Below are 15,178 nucleotides of genomic sequence, written 5' to 3'. Positions count from 1 at the left end.
ATTGTATTGGGCAGGTGATCAGCAGTGCCTGGTTTTCTCCACACATACTGCTTAGAATTGTCACCGAAAAGTTCTATCTTTCTCTCATCAGACCAGAGAATCTTATTTCTCATAGTCTGGGAGTCCTTCATGTGTTTTTTAGCAAACTCTATGCGGGTTTCTATATGTCTGGCACTGAGGAGAGGCTTCCATCAGGCCACTCTGCCATAAAGGCCTGACTGGTGGAGGGCTGCGGTGATAGTTGAATTTGTGGAACTTTCTCCCATCTCCCTACTGCATCTGCGCAGCTCAGCCACAGTGATCTTGGGGTTCTTCTTTACCTCTATCACCAAGGCTATTCTCCCACAATTGCTCAGTTTGGCTGGACGGCCAGGTCTAGGAAGACTTCTGCTGGTCCCAACCTTCTTCCATTTAAGGATTATGGAGGCCACTGTGCTCTTAGGAACCTTGAGTACTGCAGAAATTCTTTTGTAACCTTGGCCAGATCTGTGCCTTGCCACAATTCTATCTCTGAGCTCCTTGGCCAGTTCCTTTGACCTCATGATAATCATTTGGTCTGACATGCACTGTGAGCTGTGAGGTCTTATATAGACAGGTGTGCGCCTTTACAAATCAAGTGCTATCAGTGTAATTACACACAGCTGGACACCAATGAAGGAGTAGAAACATCTCAAGGAGAATCACAAGGAAATGGACAGCATGTGACTTACATATGAGTGTCTGGGCAAAGGGTCTGGATACTTATGACCATCTGATATTTCAGTTTTTCTTTTTTATTACATTTGCAAAAATTTCTACATTTGTTTTTTTCAGTCTGGGGTGCAGAGTGTACATTAATGAGAAAAAAAATGAACTTTTTTTAATTTACCAAATGGCTGCAATTAAATAAAGAGTGAAAAATTTAAAGGGGTCTGAATACTTTCCATACCCACTGTATCTAAGCCTATCATGTGTGATACTGTGCTGTTGAGCCAGTGTATCTAAGCCTGTCAAGTGTGATACTGGGCAGCTGAGATGTGTACCTAATCCTATTTTGAATGATACTGTTTGAACCCTGAAATATAAGTTGCATGATCCTGTCTGACTGTATCTAAGCCCACCCTAAGTTATGCTCACTCAGTGTATCTAATACATCTCTGTGTGGTACTGTCTCAGTGGATCTCAGCATATTCTGTGTGATACTGTGTCTGTGTATGTGGCGCCCTGCGATGTCAGACGTCTGTGAGCTCGGATGGGCGAGCAGAGGCTCTTCAGCTATCTGTACACAAAATGTAATTAGTGTTAGGGCCATTGTGAAGTCTGGTGGGTAGCAGCCCCAGGAGGAGAACTATAGGGCCCAGGAGAATAAACCCAGCGCCTTCTATATGGTCGCTGCCGGGACTGCAACGAAATCTGTGCAACCGTGTGGGACATCGTGTCCTGCGCGACACAAGAAGATATCAATCAGGGTCCTGGGTGGTCAGCGGTGAGAGGAGAGCGGGGGTCCTGTCCTGTAGGCCCGAGATGCTCTGGATGCCAATGTCCAGGCTGAGGGGAGAAATCAGTGCACGTATAGTGCTAGATGGAGGGGAGTTAGGAGAATAGTCGGGGTCATCACACCATGGGGGACTATGGGCTCTGTGTACTGAATAACTGTGGAGAGCTACAATCATCATCATCATCGTCATCATCATCAGCAGCAGCTTCTCCAGTAAAAGCGAGGTTTTGTTGCCACTGAGGTCTGGACTTTGCTTACTGAGATCGGCTGATCCCGCTTCCCGCCCACAAATTCTCCCTTTTTATTCTGCTGAGGACGGAGCACCGTCCAGTGAGACCACTGTGACCACTGGTGGCAGAGGCGTATCCAGGGGGGGGCAGCCGGGGCATTTGCCCCGGGCGCAGTCGGGCCGCCTAATGCAGCGGTCCGCAGTGTCTACCCTGGCGGCTGCGTTCTGCCGCCCCCCCGGCCTGAGAGTCGGACGCTCTCTGTGTCGGCTGTCACAGCAGACAGGCGACACAGAGAAGCTGCGCGTGCCGGCTCCCAGGGAACAATTGTACTGGCGTCTATACAGACGTCAGTACAACTGAAGCGCTGACCGCCGGGTCAGAGCGATGTCAGCAGTGTGCCAGGTCATGTGATCACGCTGCTGACGTCACTCCCCGGCGCCCAGAGAGAACCCTGGTGGTAAATGTGCTCCACTGTGGAGCTGAAGAACCACCGAAGATGGGAGATGGGGGGGTGTTAATGAGTAGGGAAGGGGGTTAATGAGTGGGGGGTTAATGAGTGGGATGGGGTTAATGTGTGGGGGTTAATGAGTGGGGATGGGGGTTAATGAGTGGGGAAGGGGGTTAAGGAGTGGGGATGGGGGTTAATGAGTGAGGTGTTAATGAGTGGAGATGGGGTTAATGTGGGGATGGGGTTAATGAGTGGGGGGTTAATGAGTGGGAGGATTTGGAGTGGGGATGGGGTTAATGAGTGGGGATGGGGGTTAATGAGTGGGGAAGGGGTTAGTGAGTGGGGATGGGGTTAATGTGTGGGGGATTAATGAGTGGGGATGGGGGTTAATGAGTGGGGGGTTAATGAGTAGAGATGGGGTTAATGTGGGGATGGGGGATACTTAATGTGTGGGGAGATTTGGAGTGGGGATGGGGGTTAATGAGTGGGGATGGGAGTTAATGAGTGGGGATGGGGGTTAATGTGTGGGGGGATTTGGAGTGGGGGGTACATAATGTGTGGGGCAGATTTGGAGTGGGGGTACATAATGTGTGGGGGGATTTGGGAATAGGGACGGGGGTTATTGAGTGGGGATGGGGGATACTTAATGTGTGGGGGGATTTGGAGTGGGGATGGGGGGTTATTTAATGTGTGTGAGGGATTTGGAGTGTGGATGGGGGATTTAATGCGTGTGGGGGGATTTGGAGAGGGGATGGGGGGTACTTAATGTGTGTGGAGGATTGGGGATGGGGGGATTTAATGTGTGTGGGGAGATTTGAGGACACAAAATGAAGGGCATGTATGAGGAAACAGTAAGGGGGGATGGGTGCAGACAGTATGGGGGGTGAATGTATGTGAACAAAGTATGAGGAGTGAGGGTGATGGGATGTGTGCAGACACAGAATGGGGAGTCAGGGGTATGTGTGAGCAGACAGTATAGTGAGGGGGTAAATATATGAGGAGACGGTATGGTGAACAGAGTGGATGTTAGAGGAGACAGTATGAGGAGTGAGGGGAATAGTGTGAGGCGACAGTATATTGCAGAAATTTTTATTTAGGAGCATTATAATGACACTTCTATCTTTAAGGGCATCGTGTGTGTCACGATCCCGCCGCTGACACCGGTATGTCACGGATGGAGGGACGCAACGTACTGCCAACACACAGCTATCACAGGCACAGGAAGGCTTATCTTAGTTATCCCACCGCTGGCACCTTGTGATAAAAAGCAGCAAGCTAGTCTTGCCCTAACAATTTACCGCAAGGGGGTTATTTTGGTTGTCCCACCACTGCCCTCAATACTTCACGAAACTTTTCAGTTCCACTTTGGAACTCGCAGCTCTCCGGCACCCCTCCTTACCCTCAGGTCAGTCAGGGAACTACACCTGGGATAATGGGTCGCCTGCCGGCTGCAGTGAGGGAATTATAAATGCTCTGGCCGCAGCCACCCAATTTAGCTTATAGAATCCCTTCCGTCACTCTCAGCAGTGCCCAGGGCCTAGACCACATTCTGCCGCCACCAGCTCCAGATTTCTCTGCTCAAGTTATAAACTTAATAGAGGGGTTTGAAGCCAACCCAATTCAGTAGCGTAATTATCTTAAAAGCGCGTAAATTTGTCTTAGAGCATGAAGACAGAGCTAATAAGTTTTATAACTTATTCCCAAAAGGGCAGTGATTACACAGATAAAAGATGTTACAAAGTTGAAACATTAGATATGTACAATGCAAATATAAAATAAATGGGATTAATATAGAGATCAACACTTACAGTTGCTAAGATGGTCTTTAGGCTAACCATGTGGGGAGAAGGCGGAGCTACACGTCTCCACTCATCTGAGTTCCTTTTGGCATGAAATCTCCAGCTCGAATGACCAATTTTAGGGAGGGGATACCTTATCCCTTTGAGTCTGTGACATCACTGGAGGGGCAGTCTGGGGAGGGTCCTCCCCCTTCTCTTGGAGCTAGAATCTGACTACTAAACTTATAATGACTATATCTCACAGAGAGTACCTCGTATAAACACGCACATGGTATCATTTTCTTTAGCCTGTCGAAGACAATAATTCAAGACCAAACATGCAGTAATTATGTCACACCGTTTAGGAAGAATCCATTTCTCCGATTCTGTGGGTGCTAGAACCGTGAAAACTATGGGCTAGGAAGCTGGGTTGGTGCCCTTCGCAGATATGTAATTTTTATATCTCTGCCGCGTATGGTTTTCGCGATCCAGCCTCTTTAATATTTCCCATACTTGTATCCAGCCGCATGGTAGGGAATAAAGGACATTCTTTTCACTTAGCTACTTAACATTCCTTAGCTGGGGAGAAGAGAATGTTGGCACAGGAAGTGTCTGGTGTAGGGTTACAAGCAGGCAGAGGAGACACACACAGCTGCAGCTGACAGGCTGAGGAGAGGAAGGGGGGTCAAATCTACAGTGTGTGTGAGTGTGAATAGAAGCGTGTAGAGAATGGAAGAAGCTGGAATGTTCCAGGGAAGTCATATCTTACTTATCATTACAGTGTGGAGATTTGCTGCAGAAGACTGGAGAAGATGGAAGTCTACAGAGATGAGCTGTGGATGAGAAAACTCATCATGGGGAAGAAGAAGAAAAGGAGAATGACTGCAGAGACAACATCATCTCTAAGGTCATTTATCCAGGTACCTGGATGTAAATATTATTTGTGATACTGACTAATTCTCATGTTTTTATTTGTTAAGAGCAATAAAGGGGTTGTCCAGGTTTATGCTGAGTCTGCAGTCATTCTATGTGACTGGAGACTTCTGAATTCTCACAGTGCTCACTGAACGCTGTCAGGATTCTCTCGCTCTGGTAATTTACATCCATGCGGTCACATGCTGACTAGACGTGTGTGGCCTCACTCAATGAAAATGAACAGAGCGAGGCCGGGCACGTCTAGTCGGAATGTGGCCAGAAGTATATAACTCACATGCTTGTGCTGACATGACTGTACATCGGCAAGGGAGAATCCTAAAAGTGTGCAGAGCATTCGTTGTGAGAATTCAGAAGCCGGCAGTGTCAGGACTCAGCTCTGCAGGTTCCAGCAGTCATCACACGGACACTTCACTCATATGCGATTTTCATAGTTATGGTCTTGTGACAACGAGCTTCTCTTCCTGCTTTCAGTTTTTTACTGAACATTGAGAACATTAGGGAGAGCAGCTCGTGGGTACATGGCTAAGTGTGCAAGTCGCAAATGTACTTGGGGGGGCGCCGACCCAAATTCTTGCCCCGGGTGCCAGAAAGCCTAGATATGCCTCTGACTGGAGGCCATCATGCCTCGGCTTGGTGGAGGCCGACCCGGACATGTATCTAATCCAGTCGGAGGTTATTAGACGCCGGCTCTGCACCTGAGGTCCCAACCTTTGGGCCTCGGACAGAATGTTTTCTTCTGTGCCGCACGGACACAGGGCCGGTACCATACTCACCGCTCGCTGGTGGGGTCGGAGCAATTCAGGGGGTACTTCAGTGGGATGACGGTGCCATCGGTGTCCTGCAGGCAGTCGTGTTGTCCTGTGTAATAATCCACCAGTTCTGTTAATGTAGCGAACTGCTCCCCCCCGTACAGGTCGTAGTAGTCGCCCGTGTTCTGGATCCGGATGTGGGTGACAGAGTCCTCCAACCTAAGGGGGAAAAAAAGGGGAAGAATCTATCATATCTCCCCCTGAATGTGCTCTGTGGACAATGGGGATTGTATCGGCAGCATGAATGCTAATTCTCATGGAAAGTCTCTCGCCCCTGCTGGGACACCTCAAATCTTACTTCTTACCCATTGGTTTCCATTTCTCTAGTCCCATGTTACTGATAGTCATGTCAGTGGTCAGGTCCTTCTTGTCATCCGTCTCCCTCTACTACTCTACAGGGTCAACACTCTCCTTCTGAAATACTCTGTGCTGCTGGGAGACTCTGCTCCCAGTACTATGAGTCTGTTAGCTACCTGGCCCCTACTTCATTTCACTATGTGCAGTCTGTTCCTATCATAAAACTGAACCTATCTGATCCAACCCTGGCCTCACAGCATCCAAGAACGGCGCAATAATAAGGAGCAACACCCATGCTGAAATACTCTGTGCTGCTGAAAGACACCGCTATTCCCACAGTACACTACAACCTCAGTATGGGACCTCCCATTTGTCCAATTTCCTCTAATATTACGACACCATCTTGATAATGACCAGCCACTAGCACAGCACAAGAATTTCCTAAAATACTCTGTGCTGCATGCGGTCACATTTCTCTATTTATCGGCGATTTGCTTTTATTTCCAGGATTGCATCACTGCCCCTGTCACTTGCAGCCCTGAATGGAGAGGTCCCTGCTGCTCCTTCGTCCAAAGATTACCATGCTTGCTTCCTGAAATACTCTGTGCTGCTCTGCCATAAAGGGACACAATGAATTCTGAACCTGCTGAGGTCATCCCATAGATATTTATGGGACTCGACTGTCGCAAACTCTTTGGACTACGATAAAAAAAAAAAAAAAACCTTAAAGTGTTTGTTTCGCTGAAGTAGGAAGTCTATAGTCAATGACATATATAAAAGCGGTGCTTCCTCTTTGTGCTCAGGAAGCGTTGACCCCATCAGCATGGGAAAAGCAGAATGAAAGAATTGCAAAATTGGAAAAAAAAAAAGAAAAAGGCAGAAAGAAAAAAAGCAGAAAATTGTCAGTAAAGAACGACTGTAAAAAAAAACCCTCAATTTTTACTAATATCTGTTCCCCGATTCCTTTGCCCTTGAGTGATTTCCTCATAGATATACTGTATAGAATATCTGTCACCAAGTCAAAAATAGTCAGTTTTTGCTCTTATTTTATTCCCTCTACTCCTCTCATATGGTTTATGTCAAGGGGCGTGGTTTACAGAATAATAATTCTAAACATCCTAGAGACACACCCCGGAGGATCCTGTGAGACACCTAGAGACACCCCCCCGAGGATCCCGTGAGACACCTAGAGACGCAACCCCGAGGATCCCATGAGACATCTAGAGACACACCTCGGAGGATCCCATGAGACACCTAGAGACACACCCCTGAGGATCCCGTGAGACACCTAGAGACACAACCCCGAGGATCCCATGAGACATCTATAGACACACCTCGGAGGATCCCATGAGACACCTAGAGACACACCCCTGAGGATCCCGTGAGACACCTAGAGACACAACCCCGAGGATCCCGTGAGACATCTATAGACACACCTCGGAGGATCCCATGAGACACCTAGAGACACACCCCTGAGGATCCTGTGAGACACCTAGAGACACAACCCTGAGGATCCTGTGAGACATCTAGAGACACACCTCGGAGGATCCCATGAGACACCTAGAGACACACCCCTGAGGATCCCGTGAGACAAGCCCCCAAGGATCCCATGAGACATGTTTCCTTTTGAAATATCATAAAAGTTAGCCCTAAAAAAACTGAACCAGGAGAGCAGAGGGAATAAAACAAGAGCCAAATCGGCTAATTTTGACCTGGTGACAAGTCCTCTTTAAACATTCCCTTTCCTTCAACTTATGTTGGTAATTATGAATGGTGAATGCTCTGACAACTAGCGTCAGGAAGGAGCTACACAAGCAGTTTGGATTTTCTGCAAATCTTACATTATGGATCAACAATACCGATTTGTGGCCTGTAAAGAGGATGTAAATGTTTTTTCCTTATCTTCTCCTAATAGCAAACATCTAAGTGCAAAAACTAGGCTAAGCCACTGCCCACAGCCTGGAATTCTCCAACAGTCAAAGTGATCATGGTGGACTGACCTGACTGATAATGAAAAGTCTTCGGGCCTCTTCCTGCTCGGACGCACAAGAAAACTGCCATGGACTCCTCTCGCTTTCAGACGGGCCTCAGCTTCTAACCCAGTTATATCTCTATGAAACCACCTGGAAATTAAATGAGATGAGGAGATCATCAGTCAATTTACTCATAGGCTCAAATCCATCATAGAATAAAAGAAAATGGCTAAAGCACACACATTCAGATTTTCCTCTTGTGAGAGTGTCTCTCTCAGTAATAGATGCTGGTTGTTAGGTCTCTGTATTTTCCCAGTAATATAGGCTGGATGTGAGGTCTGTGTGTCTCTCCCAGTAATACAGTGGGTACGGAAAGTATTCAAACTCCTTTAAATTTTTCACTCTTTGTTTTGTTGCAGCCATTTGGCAAATTCAAAAAAGTTCATTATTTTCTCATTAATGTACACTCTGCACCCCATCTTGACTGAAAAAAAAACAGAAATGTAGAAATTTTTGCAAATTCATTAAAAAAGAAAAACTGAAATATCACATGGTCTTAAGCAGACCCTTTGCTCAGTATTGAGTAGAAGCTCCTTTTGAGCTTGTACAGCCATGAGTCTTCTTGGGAATGATGACACAAGTTTTTCACACCTGGATTTGGGGATGCTCTGCCATTCTTCCTTGCAGATCCTCTCCAGTTCCGGGAGGTTGGATGGTGAACGTTGGTGGGCAGCCATTTTCAGGTCTCTCCAGAGATGCTCAATTGGGTTTAGGTCAGGGCTCTGGCTGGGCCAGTCAAGAATGGTCACAGAGTTGTTCTGAAGCCACTCTGTTATTTTAGCTGTGTGCTTAGAGTCAGTCTTGTTGGAAGGTGAACCTTCGGCCAAGTCTGAGGTCCAGAGCACTCTGGAAGAGGTTTTCATCCAGGATATCGCTGTACTTGGCCGCATTCATGTTTCATTCAATTGCAACCAGTCGTCTTGTCCCTGCAGCTGAAAAGCACCCCATAGCATGATGCTGCCACCACCATGTTTCACTGTTGGGATTGTATTGGGCAGGTGATGAGCAGTGCCTGGTTTTCTCCACGCACACTGCTTAGAATTATCACCAAGAAGTTCTATCTTCGTCTCATCAGACCAGAGAATCTTATTTCTCACTAGATGGTGGCCCAATTCTAACGCATGGGGTATTCTAGAATATGTATGCAGTTTATTTTTGAAGATTTAATAATAATGCAATAATGCACCCCAAATCCTGATATGTATGGTTCTCTCACCCCCAATCCTGATATGCATGCTACCCCTCAACCCCCTATCCTGGTATGCATGGTCCCCTGACCCCCCAATCCTGGAATGCATGGTCCTCTCACCCCCCAATCCTGGTATGTATGGTCCTCTCACCTCTCTTTCCTGGTATACATGGTCCTCTTACTCCCCTTTGCTGGTATGCATGGTCCTCTCACACCCCACTCCTGGTATGTATGCTCACCGTCACCCCCCTTTCCTGGTATGCATGGTCCCCTCACCCCCCAATCCTGGTATGCATGGTATCCTCACCCCCCTTTCCTGGTATGCATGGTCCCCTCACCCCCCAATCCTGGTATGCATGGTATCCTCACCCCTCTTTCCTGGTATGCATGGTCCTCTTACCCCCTTTCGGGGTATGCATGATCCCCTCACCCCCCAATCCTGGTATGCATGGTCCTCTCACCCCCCAATCCTGATATGCATGGTCCCCTCACCCCCTATCCTGCTATGCATGGTTCCCTCACCCCCTTTTCCTGGTATGCATGGTCCCCTCACCCCCCTTTCTTGGTATGCATGGTCCTCTCACAACCCAATCCTGGTATGTATGCTCATCATCACCCCCCTTTTCTGGTATGCATGGTCCCCTCAACCCCCAATCCTGGTATGCATGGTATCCTCACCTGATGCACAGCGGCCGGAGCGCTGTTAAAATCCTTCCGGGCTGGGAAGCTAAACGGTGAGTGGAGTGGTAATTGTTGAATGAGTCTAGTACACAACTATATGAATTGGCGCAGGGCATTCTGGGACTCGTAGTTCCTCACTGCACCAGTATGGACGTGGGGCAGTGTACGGTCTGTATCACCTACACAGGAATATGTGCTGCCTGGAACTTGTACTGCAACATATGTAAACCCCATACAGTCCACCAGGACGGCTAATAACACAGGTCCAGTGGGTTTGTGCCCTGGGATGTGAATTATCATCGTTTCTACTTTAAAGGGGTTCTCCATAGGAGTTCTGTACCTTTCAGATATACTGTACTTAGTCGAGAGCGAGAAAGAAGACCGACGTCATCAGCGGTCTAAGCCGCAAAGCATTACTGGGAACGCGAGGCCGGGTCCGTGGAAAGAAGACAGGAGGCCGTCCGAAGGTGAGAATAACCTTTTTTTTATTTTAATTCTCTTTTTTACAGATTAAGGCCTGCGCCCAATCAGCCGCGACCAATCAGAGGCAGGCGCAGCTTACTGTTACAAACAGCTGCGCCTGTCTCTGATTGGTTGCGGCCTGGCGGCCACGACCAGTCAGCAACCCGCGATTTCGGTTACAGACAGACATGATAAGACGATTATATATATAGATATTCTGGGAGTCCTGTTGTGAGTTCATTTTCCCCTTCACCATTGAGGTCTGATGAACTCCCTCTTCTGGTGAAGGAAGGTAGTGAGGTTGATTACAAAGCACCTGAGCAGAATGATGATGACTGGGTGACTGGAATTGCTGACTGGATATAAGGCAGCCGACGCCCTTCTGCCTTGCGGGTGATTTCTCTGAGGGATTCTAGGAGACCAGTCTGATTCCTGCTCCTCAAAAGCTAAGTTTTTCTGCTCTGCTTTTTTCATTTATGTTTTGGTTTTGCTTTGCCTTGTTTTTCTGATTTCTGCCTTTCCCTGCTGGGTGAGCTGAATTCCTTTTTGCTCTGTCTTCAGAAAATACCTGAGTACTGATAAAGTCTTTTTGAAGCCTAGCGTCTTCAGGGCTTTTTTCCCTATCAGTCTGTTGGCTGTTTTTGAGAAGGTTTTGGCGGATTGCAGACAGCAGCTTTTCTATCCTGTCCTATATAGTTAGCTTGGGCCCCATCATTTGCTCAGCCTATCTTTCTATCTGTGTGTGTTTTTTCATCTTGCTTCACCGTCATTATATGTTGGGGGCTGCCTATTGCTTTGGGGTCTGCTCTGGGGCAGTTTAGATTTCCCTTTCTGTCTTTAGGCTATGTAGTTCTCGGGCTGTGATCGAGGGGTCTAGGGCACCGTAGGAACCCCCCACGGCTACTGCTAGTTGTTGTTGTTAGGTTCAGGGGTCTGCAATCCGATAGCTGCCAACTTCTCTGGTTTTCTGGACTTAGCTAGTATTTCTGTTTTTGCCTCCTATGGTGACTCATTCATAACAGAATCACCCGCCATACCGCAGATCCTAGGGTACTCAATAGCAGGAAAGAATTGTAAAGTGTGCATATTTTTTCCTCTATATCTCTGAGGCCTTAGGGGGAATTTTTTTTTCTCTCAATGGAGATAAAGCAATTGTCTGATCGTGTGGAGCAGCTCGCTGCGGAAGTGCAGGGAATTTCCACCTACCTTGCTCATTCACATGCTGCTGAACCAAAGATCCCTACTCCTGATGTGTTTTTTGGGGATCGGTCTAAATTTTTGAATTTCAAAAATAATTGTAAATTATTTTTTGCCTTGAAGCCTAACTCGTCAGGGAGCTCCGCGCAGCAGGTTAAAATTGTCATCTCTTTGCTGCGCGGCGATCCCCAGGATTGGGCGTTTTCTTTGAAACCAGATGATCCTATTCTGACTAATGTGAACGCATTTTTTCAAGCCTTGGGGTTGTTGTATGACGAACCTAATGCTATTGATCAGGCTGAAAAGACCCTGTTGGCATTGAGCCAGGGTCGAGATTCTGCAGAATTGTACTGTCAAAAATTCCGAAAGTGGGCAGTCCTTACTACCTGGAATGATAATGCCTTGGCAGCTCTCTTTCGGAAGGGTTTGTCAGAAGCCGTAAAAGATACTATGGTGGGATTTCCTGTTCCCTCTGGTCTTGACGATTCTATGTCATTAGCCATTCAGGTTGATCGGCGTTTACATGAACGCAGGACTGCACGAGAGGTGTTGCCACCTGTTGAACAAGTGTCTGAACCTATGCAATGTGATAGAGTTTTGTCCAGGGAGCAACGTCAGGAGTTCAGAAGGCGTAATAAGCTGTGTTTTTTTTGTGGAGATGCCTCGCATATTATTTCTGTCTGTCCTAAACGAGAGAAACGTTTTGCACACACGTTTTCTGTGGGTGGTGTTCAACCTAATTTTCTTCTGGCAATTACTCTGATCTGCTCCCTGTCCACATTTTCCGCCAAGGCTTTTGTGGATTCTGGAGCAGCCCTGAACCTAATGGACTTGGATTTTGCTAAACGTTGTGGATTTCCGATGACACCTCTGCGGATGCCTATCCCTTTGAGGGGGATTGATGCTACTCCTTTGGCAAAAAATAAACCTCAGTTTTGGACCCAGGTGGTAATGCGGGTCGCCCCAGACCATCAAGAAAATTGCAGATTTTTGGTGTTGCATAATTTGCATGATACCATTGTTCTGGGGTTTCCCTGGTTGCAAATTCATAATCCAGTTTTGGATTGGAAATCTGTGTCTGTGGTGAGTTGGGGTTGTCGGTGTGCCCTTAGTGAGGCTCCGGTTTTTTCCACCTCTCCTCAGTCGCATGAGCTGCCTGACTATTTGGCGGACTTTTATGATGTATTTAGTGAGAATGAGTCTGCGTCTCTGCCTCCTCACAGGAGTTATGACTGTGCAATTGAACTGAGCCCGGGGTGTAAATTTCCCAAGGGTCGGCTCTTCAATTTATCTGTACCCGAGCACAAGGCTATGCGATCCTATATTAAGGAGGCGTTGGAGAAGGGTCATATTAGACCATCCTCTTCACCCTTAGGTGCCGGGTTTTTTTTCGTGGCCAAAAAGGATGGTTCATTAAGGCCTTGTATTGATTATCGTGCCCTCAACAAAATTACTATTAAATATCAGTATCCGTTACCCCTGATTTCGGATCTATTCTCCAGAGTTAAAGGTGCTTGCTGGTTTACCAAGCTTGACCTCAGGGGGGCGTATAATCTTATCCGCATTAAGCATGGGGATGAATGGAAGACGGCGTTTAATACTCCGGAGGGACATTTTGAGTACCTGGTGATGCCTTTTGGGCTCACTAATGCCCCTTCTGTCTTCCAGTGCTTCATGAACGACATTTTCCGAGACTTTGTGGATACATTTTTGATTATCTATCTGGATGATATTTTGATCTTCTCCAAGGATTGGGATTTTCATGTGGAACATGTTCGGACTGTGTTCCGAATCTTGAGGGAGAATTCCCTGTATGTCAAAGGATCGAAATGCCTTTTTGGGGTACAGAGGATTTCATTTTTGGGATTTATTTTGTCTCCGTCAACTATTGAAATGGACCCAGCAAGGTACAGGCCATTTATGATTGGGTTCAGCCCACTTCTTTGAAGGCCCTCCAGAAGTTTTTGGGTTTTGCTAATTTTTATCGGAAATTTATAGCAAAATTTTCTAGTATTGCCAAGCCATTGACTGATCTGACTAAGAAGGGTGCTGATGTGTTGAATTGGTCTCCGGAGGCTGTTGCTTCCTTTCAGGAGCTGAAGCAAAGATTCACTTCTGCCCCGGTTTTGCGGCAACCTGATGTCTCACTCCCGTTCCAGGTAGAGGTGGACGCTTCTGAGATTGGTGCAGGAGCTGTTTTGTCCCAAAAGGATCCTGTAACATCTAAAATGAATCCCTGTGCTTTCTTTTCCCGAAACTTCTCTCCATCTGAACGTAACTATGATGTGGGGAATCGGGAACTGTTAGCCATGAAATGGGCATTTGAGGAGTGGAGTCATTGGTCGTGGTCCTCACTGACCACAAGAATTTGATTTATCTGGAGTCGGCCAAACGCTTGAACCCTAGACAGGCTAGGTGGGCCTTGTTTTTTACACGTTTTGATTTTGTGATCTCTTTTCTTCCTGGCACTAAGAATGTCAAGGCAGACGCCCTCTCTAGGAGCTTCTTTGCTGATTCTCCTGTGGTGACCAAGCCTGCTACCATCTTAGGCGAAGGGGTAGTTCTTTCTGCCATCTCGCCCGATTTGAGATGTGCTCTGGGAGAGTTCCAGGAGGACAAACCTGAGCGTTGTCCCAGTGGAAAGTTGTATGTTCCTGACCAGTGGAAGAAGAGAGTGATGTCTGAAGTTCATTGCTCTGCATTAGCCGGTCATCCAGGTATTTTTGGTACTAGAGATCTGGTGAGTCGGTCTTTTTGGTGGCCCGCCTTGTCTCGTGATGTCAGGAATTTTGTGCAGTCCTGTGGGACTTGCTCCCGGTCTAAACCTTGCTCTCGCTCTAGTGGGTTGTTGATGCCTTTGCCGGTCCCCAGGAGGCCATGGACCCATATTTCAATGGATTTCATCTCTGATTTGCCTGTCTCTCAGAGAATGACTGTTATTTGGGTGATTTGTGATAGGTTCTCTAAGATGGTTCATCTTGTACCACTCCCTAAGTTGCCATCTTCCTCTGAGTTGGTGCCCCTGTTTTTGCAGCAGGTGGTTCGCTTGCACGGGATTCCTGAGAACATTGTATCTGACAGAGGAGTTCAGTTTGTGTCTAGATTTTGGAGGACTTTCTGTTCCAAGCTGGGAATTCAGTTGTCCTTTTCCTCTGCTTTTCACCCTCAGACCAATGGGCAGACTGAGAGAACAAACCAGACCTTGGAGTCGTATTTGAGATGTTTTATTTCCACTGATCAGGATGATTGGGTTTCATTTTTGCCCTTGGCCGAATTTGCTTTAAATAATAGAGCTAGTTCTGCTACTTTGATGTCACCTTTTTATTGTAACTTTGGGTTTCATCCTCGATTTTCTTCAGGGCAGGTGGAGCCTTCTGCCTGCCCAGATGTTGACACTGTGGTGGAGAGAATGCACCAGATCTGGGACCAAGTGGTGGATAAGTTATCTCTCTCCCAGGAAAAGGCCCAGCGGTTTTCCAACCGACATAGGACCATTGGTCCCCAGTGTAAGGTTGGTTTGGTTATCATCAAAAAATATCGTTATGAAGGTGGCTTCTCCTAAGTTTAACCCTAGATTTATTGGACCTTACAAGATTTTGGAGATTATTAATCCGGTCTCTTTTCGTTTGGCTCTTCCTGTC

At 47.1% G+C, this 15,178-nt stretch overlaps 1 protein-coding gene across 1 annotated transcript in view; it reads right to left on the bottom strand.

Moving 5' to 3' along the window:
- Positions 1 to 15,178, bottom strand: part of PTPN6 (protein tyrosine phosphatase non-receptor type 6) — a 77,363-nt gene that overhangs the window by 53,375 nt on the left and 8,810 nt on the right. The window contains exons 2-3 of the mRNA XM_073552980.1: positions 7,976 to 8,098; positions 5,643 to 5,837 (exon numbers count right to left, since the gene is read on the bottom strand). Coding sequence (XP_073409081.1) covers positions 5,643 to 5,837; positions 7,976 to 8,098 — 318 coding nt within the window. The remainder of the gene's footprint in view (positions 1 to 5,642; positions 5,838 to 7,975; positions 8,099 to 15,178) is intronic.

Source organism: Dendrobates tinctorius, unplaced genomic scaffold, assembly GCF_039654945.1.
Source record: "Dendrobates tinctorius isolate UK_male_01 unplaced genomic scaffold, ASM3965494v1 ptg000196l, whole genome shotgun sequence".
NCBI lineage: Eukaryota > Metazoa > Chordata > Amphibia > Anura > Dendrobatidae > Dendrobates > Dendrobates tinctorius.
The sequence above is the reverse complement of the archived record's forward strand: the minus strand, read 5'-3'. Positions and strand labels throughout refer to the sequence as shown.